A 17,197-nucleotide genomic window follows, 5' to 3' on the forward strand; every position below is an offset into this window, starting at 1 on the left:
TGTAATAATCTAAATGTCAACGTTATTAATTATGGAATAGTTGACTGAAGCAGGTTAAAAAAATCCCCAAAACCAGGCACAACATTATTAAGGGCTACACAACCTAAAAGGAGTGATGACATTTGATTCTGGTGTCATGAGTAGTTGTAATGTAGACATATCTTGCATGCATTAAAACCAAGAGACTCGCATTTGTTTTGCCCAAAACTCATTCTACCAATTTAATTCTGAACATTTTTCTACCAAACTAATCCGGTACACACACACATAATTTGGGGCACTTAAGAGAGGGCAGCCCTGAGAGAAGATAAGAGGATTAAAGCAGTGTACCTAACCTCTAATTTCTATTTGCCTAGGAAACTGGCCATATTGGAAAGTTAATGATTCTGCTGATAAATATCAGAACACAAGAGAGATTGCTCAGTTTTTCAACAGTTTGTGTGATGGGATAGCTGCTTTTCTGCTGCATACATAATCTAGGTAGGCACATTTTAAATGTGATTTTTGCTTTCTTTTTAAGATTTATGATAAATCTGTATATAAAATCCCCACTTCAGTATAATGATAACTGTTATCATTTTTTATTTTTTTAAGTTAAGAAACTTAGGGTGGCATTAGGAATATCCTTTATGATAAATACTACCTGTGAAAGCTTAACAATAACCATTTTGGGTATACAGATGTGCACATGGATATTCTCAAACAATATAGGCATGTGAAAACAGTGGTGACAATTTAGAAGCCATATATATGCAAAGTATAGTGCAGGATGGTTCAGTATGCTGCAGTATATACCTCATAAGCAATACAAGCACTAGTACAGTAATAATATAAGTACAATGGTAATGCAAGTATGAAATATATAACACTATAGCCCTACATAGTACTTTGAAGTAATTAAAATGTATAAATTATTTTTCATATTATGTGAGCTGAAAAATTAAAAGATATTTTTTATTTTTAATATATTCAAAAATCAAATAAAAATGCTGGTATAGACCTCCACTGGTATAAATCAACATAGGTCCAATGAATTCTGAATGGGATATGACTATGATGCATTATATTTCATATGATGATGTCCTGCCCTTCAAAGATGACTAATTCAGAAAACATGATTCAAAACCTTAAAAGTGGTTAACATTAAAAGTGTGAAAGCATAAGTATTGATATAGAGGTAGCAGTATCTCTTCTTCTTGCTAATTTGTAACAAGTTGTACTATCTCAATCTTTGTAAAACAATTAAACGTTATCCAATCTAAATTCGTAGCCATGCATTTCTTATCTGTTGTAATTAGTTAGTAACAAGTGAGTGGGAAACCAAACTGAATTTCTGGATGTTCTTGCACTACTCATTAGGAGATGGATTCCAGCCCAAGCACCTGGAAGTACAGAGCTTATGCAAATCTTATGATACCTTATCAGTCCTCAAAAGTGATTTTAAGTGATGCGGACACCTGTGACTGGCACTTTGTTCAGGGGTTCCTGTCATTCTTTGGTTTTGGCTAGCCTTGCACTGAGTGTTTAATGTGGTGTAGAAGCTCCTAACTCTCACAAACAGCTGGTCTGCATTATGCGCTGGCAACCTATGGCCCATGGATCCATTAGTTCCAGCTCAGAGCCAGGGGGCCTTAGCAGTGGGGGGATTCGTTCACTCTGTACTGCATCTGGATTGGGGGGGGGGGGGGGGGGGGGGGGGGGGGGGGGGGGGGGGGGGGGGGGGGGGGGGGGCAGGACTCAGGCAGCTAGAGATTGCTTGTACAATACCTTGACCAAGAAGCAGGGAGTTTCACCCATGCTGTACTGTTGCTAGGCAGTGAGGATAAGCAGTAGTGCTGGTCCAGTCCTAAAGGCAGTGACCTGGCTCAAACCTGAGCTGGGTCATTTCAGCTTGCTGCCAGAATAACATTGCTGTCTTCTGCTCTGTGTTATTCACTAATCATGTCACCCTGAATCTTGCATTGCACTCTGAAAACTTATCCTCCCTAGACTCAATTACTGAACACAATAATGAGCTTACACTTTTTCATTTCTTAAACCAGGGGTGGCCAACCTCTGTGGCACAGGCACCCTGTGTGTGTGGGAGGGGACAGGCAGCGCAGCAGCAGATGGGACAGAAATCTGAAAGTAGAAAGCAGGGCAGCACATCAGGAAGGGAACACAGAACAGGGAGCAGAAAGCAGAGCAGCAGATCAAGCAGGGGAAGAGAATCAGTGGCAGGACTAATTTGTGGCACACCTGCCCAAAAGGTATGCCTTGCTGTCTTAAATGATACATGCAGTTATTCAATAGGGGTGTGAGAAGCTTCTGTCCTTGATTCAATTCGGCAGAGATCTGACCTGATTTGGTGGCCGAATCTCCGAACGCAAATCAAATCAGAGAACCCTTTAATCTCTCCGAATCAGATCGGAAGCCTCTTAATCAATACAGAGATTTGGAAAGATTCGGCGATTCAGACATAGACACAGCTTTAAATGTTTTTTCTACATACCTCTAGATAGCAGGGGGTTCATGAAGGCTGCGATGCTGGGGCGCATGGAGTGTCCCACAGAAGTGTGGGGGGCTCCCCACCATGCTCAGCGGCAGACCCAGAAGTGGACCAGAAGCAGTTTCGGTCCACTTCTGGGTTCGCTGCTGAGCACACAGGAGACCCCCCCTGTGCCCCCCAGCTTGACAATCAGCCACGGGGGGGACCCCAGGTGCCCCCCCACAGACCCAGGAGTCACCAGTCACTGAGCTTGAGGAAATGTGGGGGCTCCCCTGCATGCTCTCTGGCGGACCCAGAAGTGGACTGGAAGTGCTTCTGGTCTACTTCTGTGTCTGCTGCCTAGCATGCTTGGGAGCTCCCCACACTTCTGTGGGATGCTCTATCCACATCAGCATTGCAGTGTTCATGAGCCGCACCTGGTACCTCGAGATATGTAGAAAACCTTTTAAAGCTGTGTCTATGGCTGAATAGCTGATTCTCTGAATCAGCACCAAATCTTCAGATTCAACTGAATCGAATCAACAAACCGAATCACTGTCCCTGATTTGGGCCAAATCCAAATTGAATAGGGCCCATTTTGCAGACCCCTATTGATCAAGTCACAACATAGATATGATGGGAAAGAAGACTATAGACAGAGATCCATAAAAGCCAGTTAGCATACCAGTGGAATCATGCTGGCCTCCTTTTCCCGGTCGTATCTGCTGCCAGTTTAGAACTGTTGTTTTAGTAAACTTGTCATTCATTCACCTGGCTGTATGTTTATGCCAAACTTAACTATGTTTGTTCTCCTCCTCTTCTGTTACTGTTACTGGAAATGCAGCAACTATGGGCCACTAAAGAACAGTATTTATGAAGACCCAACAAATTAAAACATTCTTGTGCAAATCCATTGAAGATACTTCTATGCTTTGCCTTTAAGTACACCTAACACTTGTGAATGTTATTGAAGGTGGGGAGGAGAGAACCATAAATGTACTGAAGCATGGGTATGGATAACAGCAATATATTGCACTGAGCTGGACTCTGAGCTGCTATAATTCAATTTATTGGCAACAATGGAACAACATTCGTTCTCTGATGATCTGGCCCATTATATTGATGTAGATGGCATGCATTCACTTTTGATTTGAATTTTGGGTTGAATTTCTAGTAAGAAGGGTTATCTAGGACAAAACAGTTCTAAATTATGACTGATGATAAAATACTTTATAGGCATGTGTCTTTCTACATCTGACATGTTATAACTACTAATGAAACCTGTTTATTCCATTTTTGTACATCTCTATTCTCATGAATGGAAAAGGCCTGTGCATATATATACGAAGGCCAAAATTTATCAAATTGGTGGCTTTGGGCACAGATGGAACACATGGACTCTCTGAAAATAAAGCCCCTACAAAGGATCTCAGTTTAAGCCTTGAGAATTATGCATTACTTTGGAAAATTTTATCCTGATGTTTTTGCAGAAGAAAAAACCCTGACAGTATTGAAAAAAGAGTAGGCCTATTTAACTCTAAATAAGAATCAAGTTTAAAGGGAAGGGGCTAAGGTAATAAATGTGCTGTAAATAGCAAACTGGATGCCCGAGCCAGCCTTAGGGAAAACGATGTCCTGGGTGAACTTGTATTTTGGTGCACCCCCCTCAACTGCCCAAGTCAGTGGAACTGCTGCAGACAGGGGTATAGGGCACAGTCCAGAGCAGAGGCAGAGCCACCCATACTGCCCAGCCCACATCATTGCCTCCAGCTGCTGCTCAGGAGGAGCCTGGCCAGGCAGTGCCATGTGCCCCTGCCTGCCTGCCCGCCTCTGTGTGCAGCAGTGTCACTGACTTGTGGGGCTGGGTGTGTGTGTGTGTGTGTGTGTGCATGTGGCACCCCCTCACCACAGCACCCTGGGCAGTTGGCCATACTGCCCACACCTGAGGCTGACTTTGCTGGATGCTATATTTTAGGAAGAGAAAAGTTTTAATTTATATTAATCCCTGCAAAAATTTGCATTTCATTTTTTTTCATAGCTTGTTGTGGCTATGGCATGCACCCAAGCCACTTCAATCCAAAATTTAGCTTCATAATTTTCGTCCTAATACCTTTGCTCAGTCTCCCATGTCTATACCCATTTTATTTCAACTTTTTCTCTTTCTTGCCCTACATCCAGACACTTAGAAAGTCTTGTTACATCACCTTGCCTCAACTAAGCAACAGCTTATTTCAAGATAAAAAGTTTTGCCCTCAAAACAAATTAGAGAGAACGGAGGAAAGAAAAGGAGAGGAATCCCAATCCATAACCTACTGGCCCCTGCAGAAAGACCTGCAATTTCTGTGGATACATCTGTGGCTCAGGGATGGGACTCTTAAGTCACTTTAAGGTTCATCAATGAGCCGTGATAGGGACCATCCATAAATTGAGGGATTGCCAACAATGACTCCATCAGCTTGTAAAAAACCCACTTAGCATTAATTGCTATCATTCATGCATCTCACAGTTTTTAGCATATTTACAATTCACAGATAAACAATTGGAGCCTGGGTCTCCATAAGCATTTAACTGCTAAGTTCCTGAGCCAGAGAAACAAAGGGCACATGTACACATGCACTTTAATGCACATGAGCCTATTTTAATGTGCACTAAAGTGTCACTAATAAAAACCATGCTATTTCGTTAATGTGCATTAAAATAGGCTAATGCATATTAAGCATCACTTTAAAACCGTGCTCTTTATTTAATGAGCATTAAGACAGGTTAGCGCACATTTTGTTAGTACCTCGCAATGGAGGGCACCTATACATGAGTATTGAGGCTGCTCCAACACTCTGCAATTCCAGTGTATCAGAGCAGAAGTGATTAACTGAGTCTGCTGGAGCACAGCAAATGCTGCACTCCAGCAGCCTCCTGTGTCTTGTGTATCAGCGTCCCCATGCTTAAAAATGACAGTGGGGGCACTTGAACTAAAGCTCATCAAATGCCATTTTTAAGTGTGGGGATGCTGATGCAGGAGATGCTGCAGTGCTTTAATTAGAATGGCTCTCATAGCTGTTACCCCCCACATTAATGCACATGTAGACGTGCCTTAAAGGGTGTGAATGTGCAATTTAACAGAAGGCAAAAGGAACAGGGCTTTACTTCATAATATCTGCTCCTCAGTGGGTGCATCTACCTGTTCATTAATACACAGTAGTTACTGTGAATTTAGTTTAGTACTTGCTTAATAAAGTACTAACTTTATGCGCAGTAACTAGATCTACTGTGCAGTAACACTGGCACATGGTTTTTTTGTGACACTTAATGTACAATAGTCTAATAACACTGTGCAGTAGCATATTAGCATGGTTTTTGACCAGCACACTACTGCGCAGTGCTATTAGGCTACTGTGCAGTAAACATCTTGTGTAGATGCACCCAGTAACTGTGTTGTACTTGCTCTTGGTCTGTGCTGGCAAGGGGAGGCTAACCCTGACATCATCCCACTTTTTCATTAAAGTCTAAGCTAATGCCAGTTGACTTCTACTTACCACAGGGTCTTGAGTCATAAACCACATGCGTCTTGAACTGGTACAATATCAAACCCTTTTGAAAATGTTGCCCTCACTGCTCTGTGGTATGACCTGTGATAACAATATTTGCCAATGCTACTAGATTTTTTCCAGCTGGGAGAAAGTTCATCCACCTTTCTAAATGTTCCAGCTTTTATATGTGGAAACCTTTTTATCTAGACTTATTTTTGTCCTCATACTCAAATTACACATGTAGTGAGAAGGGAGAAATGAGTTGACTGTGGTGTTGAAGGATTTTTGTGCTCTTATTCTGGACTATGAAGTTTAATGCTTGGGTCATTTCTGAGCTTGTGTATCTTTTAATAGATTCACTGTCTGACTGGGGCTCTGAAATGGCTTTTCTTCAGGTTTCTGACTGCAGCTAGGGTCCTTCTTTACTTTCTAACTGAAATGACATGTGCCAGCAAGTGTTTTCTTTCTGTAAAAATTTTCTATTTTTATGGTTTATAAATATATGCACATTTTAAAATACTTGGAGGGAGAAAAATGGTTGCCTGTCATGAATGCTGGAGTGTTTAAGGGAGTGTTTACATGCCCCTCCCCACCTGCAGACCCTTCTGGGCTGGTCATGTAAACAGTCCCTCCACCGCCGCTGCTGCCTCCTCCAGCCTCCAGCATGGCAGCTCCCACCCCTCTGCCCATCTCTGCCTCCTTCTGCACAGCAGCAGGGCTTCCCTCCACCTGAGGAAGCACCAGCAGCAGCCTCAGTGACGGCTCCTTCCCCCCAGCCCACTAACACCCACCTCCACCTCCTCCCATGAAGCAGCAGGACTTCCCTCTGCCTGAGATGGTGATGGTGGCAGCTCCCTTCCCTCTGCCCACCTGCCCACCTCTGACTCCTGCCGCAGAGCAGTGGGTTGTTCCTCTGCCCGAGCTGGTAAAGGGAAGTGGCAGTGGCTCCCTCCCCACCCGCCCAGCTGCCTCTGCTTCCTCCCATGGAGCAGCGGGTCTTCCCTTTGCCTGAGGCAGTGGCAGCTCCCTCCCCCCCCCCTGCCCACCCACCTCAGCCTCCTCCTACGGAGCAACGGGGCAACCCTCTACTTGAGGCATTGGTGGCCTCAGCTCCCTCCCCCTCTGCCCACTTCCACCTCCTTCTGTGGAGCATTGGGGCTTCCCTCTACCTGAGGCGGTGATGGCAGCTCCTTCCTCCCCCACACCTGCCCACCTCCACCTCTGCCACCTCCTGCAGAGCAGCAGAGCTTCCCTCCACCTGAGGTGGCAGCAGTGGTGGCCTCCCCCCTGCTCGCCCACCCACCTCCACCTCCTCCCATGGAGCAGCAGAGCTTCCCTCTCCCTGAAGTGGTGGTGGTGGCAGCTCCTCCCTCCCCCGCACCTGCCCTCCACCTCTGCCTCTTCCCACTGAGCAGTAGGGCTCCTGCCTCCCTGACTGAGGTGGTGGGAGCCCCCACAGCCAATTGCCACCAGCCCTCTCAGTGGCACATGTGCAATTGCCCAAAAGCATTACAGACAGACGGACACAGACAGACAGACTTTATTATATTAGAATAGTTTATTTGTTACTTGCCAGCTCTAACACATACCACGTAGAAAAGAAAACAAGGAAAGTACAATATGAAATGTTTGGCCCCTACTATGAATTAAACCTCATGCACATGACAAGTTTTTAATTAATAATAACCTATTCTGTTTGAGAAGTGGGAAGTGTGGCCCTCTCCTTCATGTCTGCAAAGTGCTCCATCCATGCTGGAACTAGTGTGTGAATCTGCTGGCATGAAAAGTCAAAAGATAAACAATATTTTACAAATAAGTAATTAAAAAATGGTCATGTCAAGTAAAGTGTCATATTTCAATTTCAAATGTATTTCTTTTTAGTCTTTTTTTTCAAATTTACTAAAATTTGAAATGAAAAGTTACTATAAGCCCAAAAATCAACTTTTTTTTCTGAAGTGACAACACAGGACAGAGTATTTCAAATTTAGAAAAAAAAGAAAGAAAATGTATTTGAAGAGTTATTGAAAATGAAACTTTCCAGTGTAAAGATTTACCTTTGACAATAATGATGGAAATAACCAAAAAAATGTTCTAATTGAGGAAAAATTCAACCAGCTCCTTTTGATTCCTCTTGTTTTTACGTGCATTATAATTTTTCACAGTTCTTATTTGAAACAGGTAATCAAGTATAAAAACAGAAATTATGAAAATGGAAATTGGATCAGATAATGTTGATGACTCAATCCAGGAAGCAGAACCTACCCAACCTCTGGATGATGGAGCAATCAGCCAACCACCAGTCAAAAAGAAAACTTCCTGTTGCACTGGTTTAAAGGTTATTATTTACTGATTGATTGATTAGGTTTATATGCCTCAATATCCAAAGGCGGCTCTGGGCAGCTTATAGTGAATCCACAAGGTATGAAAAAAAAAGACTCCTCAAATAATATTTCACAACCTCAAAATTCCACGCCACTCTATCCACTTCCACTTCCTTATGTCTCACCCAGGAGAGCAAAATGACTATTGCTGTTATTTGTTAAACACTTATAGTATGTGTTGTGTTCTTCAAAATACAAAAGGAATATAGACAGAGAGATTTTGGGGGTCTATAAAAATGCAGTTTATAATTGTAAAATAAATAAGTTAATTCAATTCTCTCAAATATCTAAAATAGTTTACCTTACACATATTGGGTAGAGATTAACATTTATCTGAATCAATTTTTCTCTCTGTACACCTACTGTAATAGAGTCTTAGATTCCAGTAAAACTCATGGGACCAAGCTCACAGTTTCAGAGATGATGATTTCTATTAACTTATTTCAAAGTGTGAATGCTATAGCAGTTAAAATTAAAATAAACAATAGACAGAACTCAAGTAATCTCAGTATGTACTTAAACTATGGTATGGCAACACCTAATTTCTGATTGCCTATCCAAAGGGGGAAATTGAAAATGATGCAGTAAAGTATGAATGAGAGACAGATATGCCAAGCCACAGTTCAGATTCACACGTCAGGCCAGATGTACAACTAACAAAATACTGCAGAAAATGAAGGAAAAATGTTCTCCTAGAATTGTTGGCATTAATATACCCAGTCAATATGAACCATCTATCTGTTCTCATTAACTTTTCCCATTCAATTTCTAAACCAAACCAAACTTGAATAAAAATAGCAGACAACTTCTTTTACACATTTTCTCCTAGGATTTTCTTATTTCTCAAATGTTGCAGTCAGTTATATCAAAAAGGTCAAAACCCAGTTCCTTTTATTTGCTCACCTAATGATCAGTTATAAAAAATATTTTAACTTTTACCCTGTGGACAACAAGTCTGTTTGTTTTGGGATTACATAGAAAACTGTTGTGTTGAAATATCTGGGTAATATTTAAGCACCCCTGGATTGCTGCGTCTTCCGAAAAAGCTTTGCTTGCAAGAATTGCAATGTGCAAGCATATGATGCCGAAGCAGAGTATAAGTACATACAGACATTTGGGGAGGTTAAGGGGAGGTTAGAGCATGTTAAAAATGTCTACCCAATCTTGTGGCTAACTTAGCTTGTCCAGGTGCAGACCTTACACTTGAACTGCACAGAAGTTCAGGATAGTTAGATTGGTCTAAAAATGGCTGACCTGATCTAAGTTAACCCTACCTCAGACAGTCTAACTTAGATTGGGTCCAGCGATGCTGCTGTAATTGAACTTCTGTACAGATTCCCAGTGCACCTGGGAAAGCCCAGCCACAAGCCCCAGGCCTGGGACTCAGCTTTCCCTACCTCCTCCTCAGCACCTGGCTATTTTAGCCCCCTGGCCTCTCACCCCACTTGCAAACAGACATGTCCCACCATAGACCAGCCAGCTGCCCCCCGGCTCACCAAACCCACCCATGCTACAAGTCACTCCTGGTGCTGGCTTTACTGGTGTTTGCTGGTGCTGGGAGCCAAGGAAGTAAGTCAGGCTGGGGGGAAGAGGAGGCCAGGACAGGGAGTGTTGGTTCACTGGGTGGGGGGGTTAGAGGACAGAAAATGGCCCCTGGTCCCAGGGGGTCAGGACCTCCCTATTCCCTAAAGCCCTCTGAAAATGCCACTAGCCTCCTGATCTTGCCAAACCCTCCCAGACCCCAGCAACCCCCGATGGACCCTGCTTTCCCCCTTGATCCCTCCTTCAGACCCTACTTGGCCCCCAATCCTTCCCGCTACAGACCAGTCCAGCTCCTCTGCAGACCCCATTAACACTACTGATCCCATGATCCCCACTCCAGACCTTGCTTGTCCCCCTAAACCCCACCCTGTGGAACCCAGTTGCCCCCTGATCTCCACTGCAGACCCTGTTTGCCTCCCTCAATCCCCCCAAGCCCGTCCCCTGCTAGCCTCCCCATCTCAACTTACCTTAGATCAAGTGAACATTTGAAACTTGATCTAACCTCCCCAAATATTGGTACATACTCTATATGTGTGGGGGGAAGGGGGGCAGGTGTGTATAGATAGATAGATAGATAGATGTGTGTGTGTGTGTGTGTGTGTGTGTGTGTGTGTGTATACACACACACACATATACATACACACACATACATACACATATATATGTATGTGTATGCACCTACAATAAAGACCTCAATCCTGAAAAGAGCTCCTCTCAAGCTTTCAGAAATGGTATTTACCTACTCCTGGCCCATTGGTGCAGAGAGATATAAGGCCAGCCCTGGATTACAGTATTCAAATGCTATTTTTTAAGACTATATAAAGTCAAATTCTAAAGTGCCCTTTACAAAAAGGGGCATGTATAGTAAATATAATCCAGATACTTTAAAGTATATCCAGACTGATAAGTAGCAGAAGGTTTGCCAACACAGGAGTGCTATAAAACCTACATTTCATTCTCATGTTTTGGTACCAAACACCTTATAAATTGAAGAGGGACAAAAAGACTTGATGAGTAAGAAGTAACCCTAATAAAACACAATTGTGATTCTATAGACTGTGGGCTAGTTTCAATAAGTCTCCTCTGACCAGGACTTCTATTTGTATTCCAGCAGCACTTAGAGGACTTATGGTGTCTTCTCCCCACAGCTAGACCTCAGCACTTGTTGTAGCCTAACAATTGATTATGGGATTTCACTATGGTAGGTAGCCCCCAATAGTTTTGGTAGCTTTTTAAAAATTCTCTAGTGTAGGGGACTACTATCATGGGAAGTCTTTGTTCAACAAAACAAAGCAAGCCGAGCTTTCTGAATAGTAAGCAGATAATGGCAGCCTTAAGCACAAACAAGGAAAGTGGCTCTGTAATTCAGAGGCTGACCTTATATACCTTTCCGGCATTGAGACTCGAGTACAGGAAAAGCACTTCTGAAAGCTAAGAAGAGCTCTTTGCTGGATTAATGTCTTTACTACATGTGCAATAATTGGTGTTCAATTAATGGAAGTAAATAAATTAAGATTTAATTTATACAAATAGCTGTACGTGGATTCAGACTTACTTGATTTGGGTATTATTAATTTCTCCTCCTCTGCCTCCCACTTTCTATCTTATTTTTTCCTCAGGTGTTTTTGGCTGCTTTGTCATTCACCTACTTAAGTAAAACCTTATCTGGAACCATTATGAAAAGTTCCATCACACAGATAGAAAGAAGATTTGACATTCCCTCCTCTATAGCTGGCTTAATTGATGGAAGTTTTGAGATGGGTAATTGGCTTTCCGTAACATACAGTAAATTATTCAAAGCAGACACAGTGCAAAGCATCTAGTAATGATTTTTTTTCTTTTTTAGGTAATTTGTTGGTGATTGCATTTGTAAGTTACTATGGAGCCAAAATTCACAGACCAAAAGCAATTGCTCTTGGATGTTTCATTATGTCTGCTGGAAGTATTTTAACAGCAATGCCTCATTTCTTCATGGGATAGTAAGTCTTAACTATGACTAATTAAGCTACCATAGTGTTGTAACTCTATACTTCTTCTTCCATTTTGTTGAACTAAAGCCATTGTCTTTTGGCTGGGCTCTCTGAGACACTATATGCATTATTTCGAAAGACTGCTGGTAGTTATTGCAAATGCTGGTAAAATGGAAAATTAGGGGCCAGTCATTCAACATACCAAACAGGGTCTGCACATGGCCATAAGAAATGGAATCTAAGAAATTTCAGTGCCTTGAAGGAGGAGGTAATTATCAAATATGGCCACTTGTCAGCCCACCTCTATCCAGGCAGAGTCACCACTCACATAAAGAATCCTTTATCTCTTTGATAAGGGTGTAAAAAAAAGGTATAAAAAACAGAAAGAAAAACCAAGAAAACAGATGTCCATGCCTCTTGTCACATGACAAATTTGTGGACACAACGTAAGTGGTATGATTTGTGCTGCTATTTTCGGCCAACATCCATTTGCTTTAAGGTGGGAGACCATAGGCAGCCCAGAGCTGCCCACATTCTGCCTGCCTGGTGGGGGGCTGAATTCTCAGGGCTTCAGGGGCCTGATCTTGCATGTACAGGAATTCCCAGGTGCTCCCAAGGCATGCAGGATCAGGCTTCAATAGCCTCAGGACCACCTGCTGGGGTTCCTCTGTTTGGGACTGCCCAGGTGTGCATTGACATTCCATGGCTGATTGACTGACTGGCACTAGGGCCAATTTTCCCCATGTTCAGAGATATGCCCTGGAAATTCTCTGGGGTCTGTTTCTGCAAGCAGGGAACATATTGCCCATTGTCCTGCAGGTTCAATGGGTGAGACAACAAATACTTTGTGTTTCATCCAATGAAGCCAATCAGCTGTGCTGAGACAGTTTCTGGCACAGTTGATCTGCTTCATTTGGTGCCATCTATTTATACTCTAAGGGTCCATCCACACATGCAGACATGTGCTTTTGCAGCAACTCAAATAGACATGGTGCAAATTTGAGCCGGGGCTTTTTGCCTCAGCACACGTGCCCAGACATACACATTGGTGTGGGGCAAATTGTGCCACTTGGGGCAAAATAACCTTGCCTAGCTCTTCCTGGATCTGCAGCCAGGGGGAACTACAGCACAGGGCCAGCACCTGTGCTGTCCCCAGTAGTATAAAAAGCTGCCCTGTCTCAGCCCCATCAGTACAAAAAGCTGCCCTGGCAAGTAGCCCAGGGCTACTCACTCTCAGGAGCTTATAGGGCCCAGTCAGTGGTATCTGGGGACACTAACCCTTGTGCCAGCTAGACTGCTGAAGCATCCCTGAGAGTTCCCTGCACCCTCTACCCACTGCAGCAGCCTGGTAGAGGGTGGCATGGTCCCTTCCTCCAGCCCCTCTGACTCCCTACTTACCTGCACTGGAGCCTGGGTCCAGCTCCTTGCAGCTGGCACACTGCCTGCCCTGCACAGGCAAGCATCATGCTTCAGCAGCAGGGTGAGGGCCAACCACAGAGATGCTCTGGCTGCTACCGGAGTGTCTCTGTGGAGGACCCAGCCTCTGGTTGCCTCAGCACACAGTCTGGGACTGTTCCCTGACTTTTTTTTTTTTTACCCCTGGATATCCAGGGGTCTAATTTTGCCCCCATGCTGCAAACTTGCAGTGGGGGGAATGTGTTCCTGTTCCCGCATGTGCCTCTGGCAGCATCTCAAAGGGGTCTGAGATGCTGCAAGAGACATGTGTGGGCTCATCTGGACATGCCCTAAGATGTTTCAAATGAAGAGAATTAGTCCCAAACTTCTATCCATGATGCTCTTTCTAATAAAAGCTGTCATAACTATTGAAACAGATCATCTAACAAGCACATCTTACCTGGGTTCAGAAAAGCACTACATTTCACCTACATGTGACATTGTTTTCAGCAATATCTTTGATACAATGACAAATATATTAAATGCAATAGAACAATGGTGCTCAACCTTTTGGCCCTACAGGCCAGATAAGTGGCACGGTGCTGGCCTGCGGGCCAGAATGAGCCCCACATGCCAGGGTCAGGTGACACATACACATGTCCTCCAGGTTCTGGGCCCAGGGAGCCTGGCACCAATCCTACAATCAAAGTTTGGATCCCAGGAGCCTAGTGCCACCTCTTCCTATCTCACATGCACTAGGATTGGGTCCTGGGATTGATCACCCCTGGAACTGGATGTTTCATGGGTTTATCATCTAAAACAGTGGTCTCCAAAGTGGGGTGCACGCACCCCAGGGGGTGTGCAAGATGATCCATTGGGGTGCGGTAAGAAAATATTAGAACTTCTATTTATCTAGATAGGGGTGAGCGATCAAAAAAGTTTGGAGACCACTGATCTAAAAGACAAAAGAAAAGTTTCTGTAGACTATCTTTCTAAAAGTTCTGTAATTCAGTAGTAGCATCAGGTTCATAGTTTCCATTACCTAAAAGCAGATGGTGTATGTGACTATAATTAAAAAATAACCAAGGGCTTTTCTACACAAGAAACTAGAGTACAACCCACATCATCTATATCTGGGTCATTTTGAATCTGTTTAGTTCACAGTAGGTAGACAAATTAAGAACAAGCTAGGCACCTGCTTGCTAAATCTTTTTCCTTCAAAGAACACTACTTCTCTGCACCTGGTCAGACACGTGGCATCCTTTGAAATAAAAGCCACAGCAAACAGCTAGAGCACTTCAGCAGTCCCATGCAGTTATTTGCTGTGGTTCTGAATACCTCCAGGTACCTCGCAAACCTTGCATCTTTGGTTGGGGAGGGGGAGAGAGGTTAGAAACATAACTCTGGTTCTACTATTCTATTGCACAAGGAGAGTGTGAATTTGAAGTGCAATAAATAATCTGTTCTGCATTAGCTATGCATGTGGATGCCCTCATTCAGAACTAAGAGTGCCTTTGATTCCACTTGATCCACTTTGTATGCTAGAATAGTTACTACTGAATAGTGATATCCCTGTGTAGACAGAAAGCACACTGTTAGAGGCATACTCTTCCCACTCAGTCCCACTTAGCATGTGCCAAAGTCCATAATTTAGGCAGCCATTCTGATTTAGTATTGGCTCTGGACATGAGCTCAGGGCATTTCTCATGCTCCTTTGTCTTGGGCACACTTCTTATTACTTCCAAACCAGCTGCACCACCAAATTCCTGGCCTTTGTCCTGCACTAAACTAGAATGATAAGGCTTGGCTCTTGGGTTTGCCATGGTAGTATTATAGACATGCCCATTGTGTCTGAATTGTGTGTGTCATACTTGGTTTTACTTTCATTCACTCTCTGGTTTTCTCATTTTCTTGATTGCTTTCAAACTTCTAAGCTAGCCCTCTTTTTAATATTTAAAATTTCCCTCAAAGTATTAATTTATGTGATGCAAGGATGCTTATATATCACAAATAGACATGTCTACACCTGCACTTGAATATGCATTAGCCTATTTTAAGGCACTTTAAAGTGTCACAAAAAAATGCGCTTTTGCTAATGTGCATTAAAATAGGCTAATGTGCCTTTTTCTACTACCTTAGGCCATGTGTAGACGAAACAAGGGGTAAATGCTTTTGCACTACTCTAATGGTGTCAGTGTTAGCACACCTCAGCAGCATATTGCACATTAATTCCAGCTGCTGTAGGAAATTCAGCTGAGTAAAGCACCTTAAATGACTTGGGGCACAGCAAACTAAAACTCCTCTGAGCAGCTCTGCAGCTATACAGAAAGCCCTGTAGGCAGTCTGGCAGCAACCAGGGAAGTCAGGCTCCACCCAAAAAAAGTGGTAAGACTGATTCCTGCCCCCCCCCCCCACACCTCCAAAGCCTGCCTGCCTGAGTTGCACAGGGTCCCAGTGCTTCCCTCTGCAGCTGCTGTGTCCCCCCGGACCGTTTGAGCTGCCATGGAGGGAAGCACGAGTCCCTCCTGCAGCCCAGGCACCGTTTCATCCACCAGCAGCTCACCCTCCCTTCTCGGCTGTCAGAGAGGCAGGTAAGTGTGGAGTGTGTGCATGACACAGGGATTCACTTCGCCCTGAATTGAAGCGGTGGGTTTAAAAACCCACCACTTCAATTTAGGACCCCCATTTCATCTACACACGCCCTCAGAATGGAGATACTAAATTTAATGTGCATTAGCAAAAGTGCATTAATGAGCATGTAGACATGCCCAATGCCTGTTTACTATATCAAATAGACCAATATGATCACTAGTCACATAATTTTTCATGTGCTCTGCTAAAGTATATTCCCACATCCCTCTGACTGGTGCAGAAGTATCACTGCTAAACGTAACATTGAATGTTTTCAGTTACAAGTATGAGACAACACTGACTGCAATGTCATCAGTCAACTCAACTTCAAGCATCAATCCCTGCTTAGTGGATCAGAAAGATATTGGAGTCAGTGAAACCTTAATAGAACCTGATCCAGGTAAGAAATTGTAACTGCAAGAAGTTGTACATGTAATAATTACTTCTTTCTTATACATTGGTTTTTAGGAACAGTGAAATTTACTTCATTTTAGAACACAGCAAAATTCCAAGCACTGCTAAAAAAGCCCCTACTTAGGCCTTTTTTTATTTTGAGGACTCCAGGGATGCATACATCCTATGAATTGTTCCTAGAATAGGAACACCTACTGATCCAAAAGTATTTGAACTACTAGAGCTCAGTTTCCTGTGCTTTCTTCCCCCACTTCCACAATATCTGTAGCTCACACTGCATTCAATGAATTACCCAGATCACCTGCAGTGAGAATTTTTTCCCAAGGAAATTTTGGAGCCCAGGAGTTAAAAAGGAAATTCTGAAAGACAAAAACACTGAAGCTGTGATTAAAGTGAAATGAAAATCAACTGGGATATATTTAATCTTCCATCTCACTATCAGTCTAGACCTGGGAGCGGCCTGGGATCCTAGCTGGCAGCAGCTCCCCAGAGCCACGGCCAGCTGCAGCCAGGAGGCTCCAAACAGCTGTGCTGGGCTCTGGCATCAGCTCTGCACTGGCTTGTGCAGGAGCACCTCAGAGCGGGCAGTGAGGGCAGGGCCTGAGGCAGCACAAGCCCGGTCTCTCCCCCGCTCCCAGCATGGTAGTGATGAGCCCAGTGCAGCTGTTTGTAGCCAGCCTGGGAACTGCAGCAAGTAGTGGGCTGACTACAAAGAGCTGCACTGGGCTCATCACCTCTGTGCCAGGAGCGGGGGAGAGACCAGGCTTGCACTGCCTCAGGCCCCTCCCTCACCACCCACTCCGAGGCATGCCTGCATGCGTGGATATGAAGCTGATGCCAGAGCCTGGCACAGCTGTTTGGAGCCTCCTG

General features: G+C 43.8%; 1 protein-coding gene across 3 annotated transcripts in view; it reads left to right on the top strand.

The window, feature by feature from the left end:
- Positions 1-414: 414 nt before the first annotated feature.
- The window catches only part of LOC109296281 (solute carrier organic anion transporter family member 1B3-like), a 42,056-nt gene continuing 25,273 nt past the window's right edge, over positions 415-17,197 (top strand). For 2 of the 3 annotated variants that reach the window (XR_002096945.1, XM_019515621.1), the window contains exons 1-5: positions 415-480; positions 8,173-8,329; positions 11,537-11,678; positions 11,764-11,896; positions 16,192-16,313. Coding sequence is in view for 2 of the 3 variants with exons in the window: in XM_019515621.1 (XP_019371166.1) it covers positions 8,198-8,329; positions 11,537-11,678; positions 11,764-11,896; positions 16,192-16,313 (529 nt within the window). In the remaining variant the exon portion in view is untranslated. Of the gene's footprint in view, positions 481-8,156; positions 8,330-11,536; positions 11,679-11,763; positions 11,897-16,191; positions 16,314-17,197 lie in introns of all 3 variants that reach the window. The other variant, XM_019515622.1, reaches the window with a different exon arrangement.

The sequence above is a fragment of the Gavialis gangeticus genome, unplaced genomic scaffold (genome assembly GCF_001723915.1).
Source record: "Gavialis gangeticus isolate Ggan-Ray unplaced genomic scaffold, GavGan_comp1, whole genome shotgun sequence".
NCBI lineage: Eukaryota > Metazoa > Chordata > Crocodylia > Gavialidae > Gavialis > Gavialis gangeticus.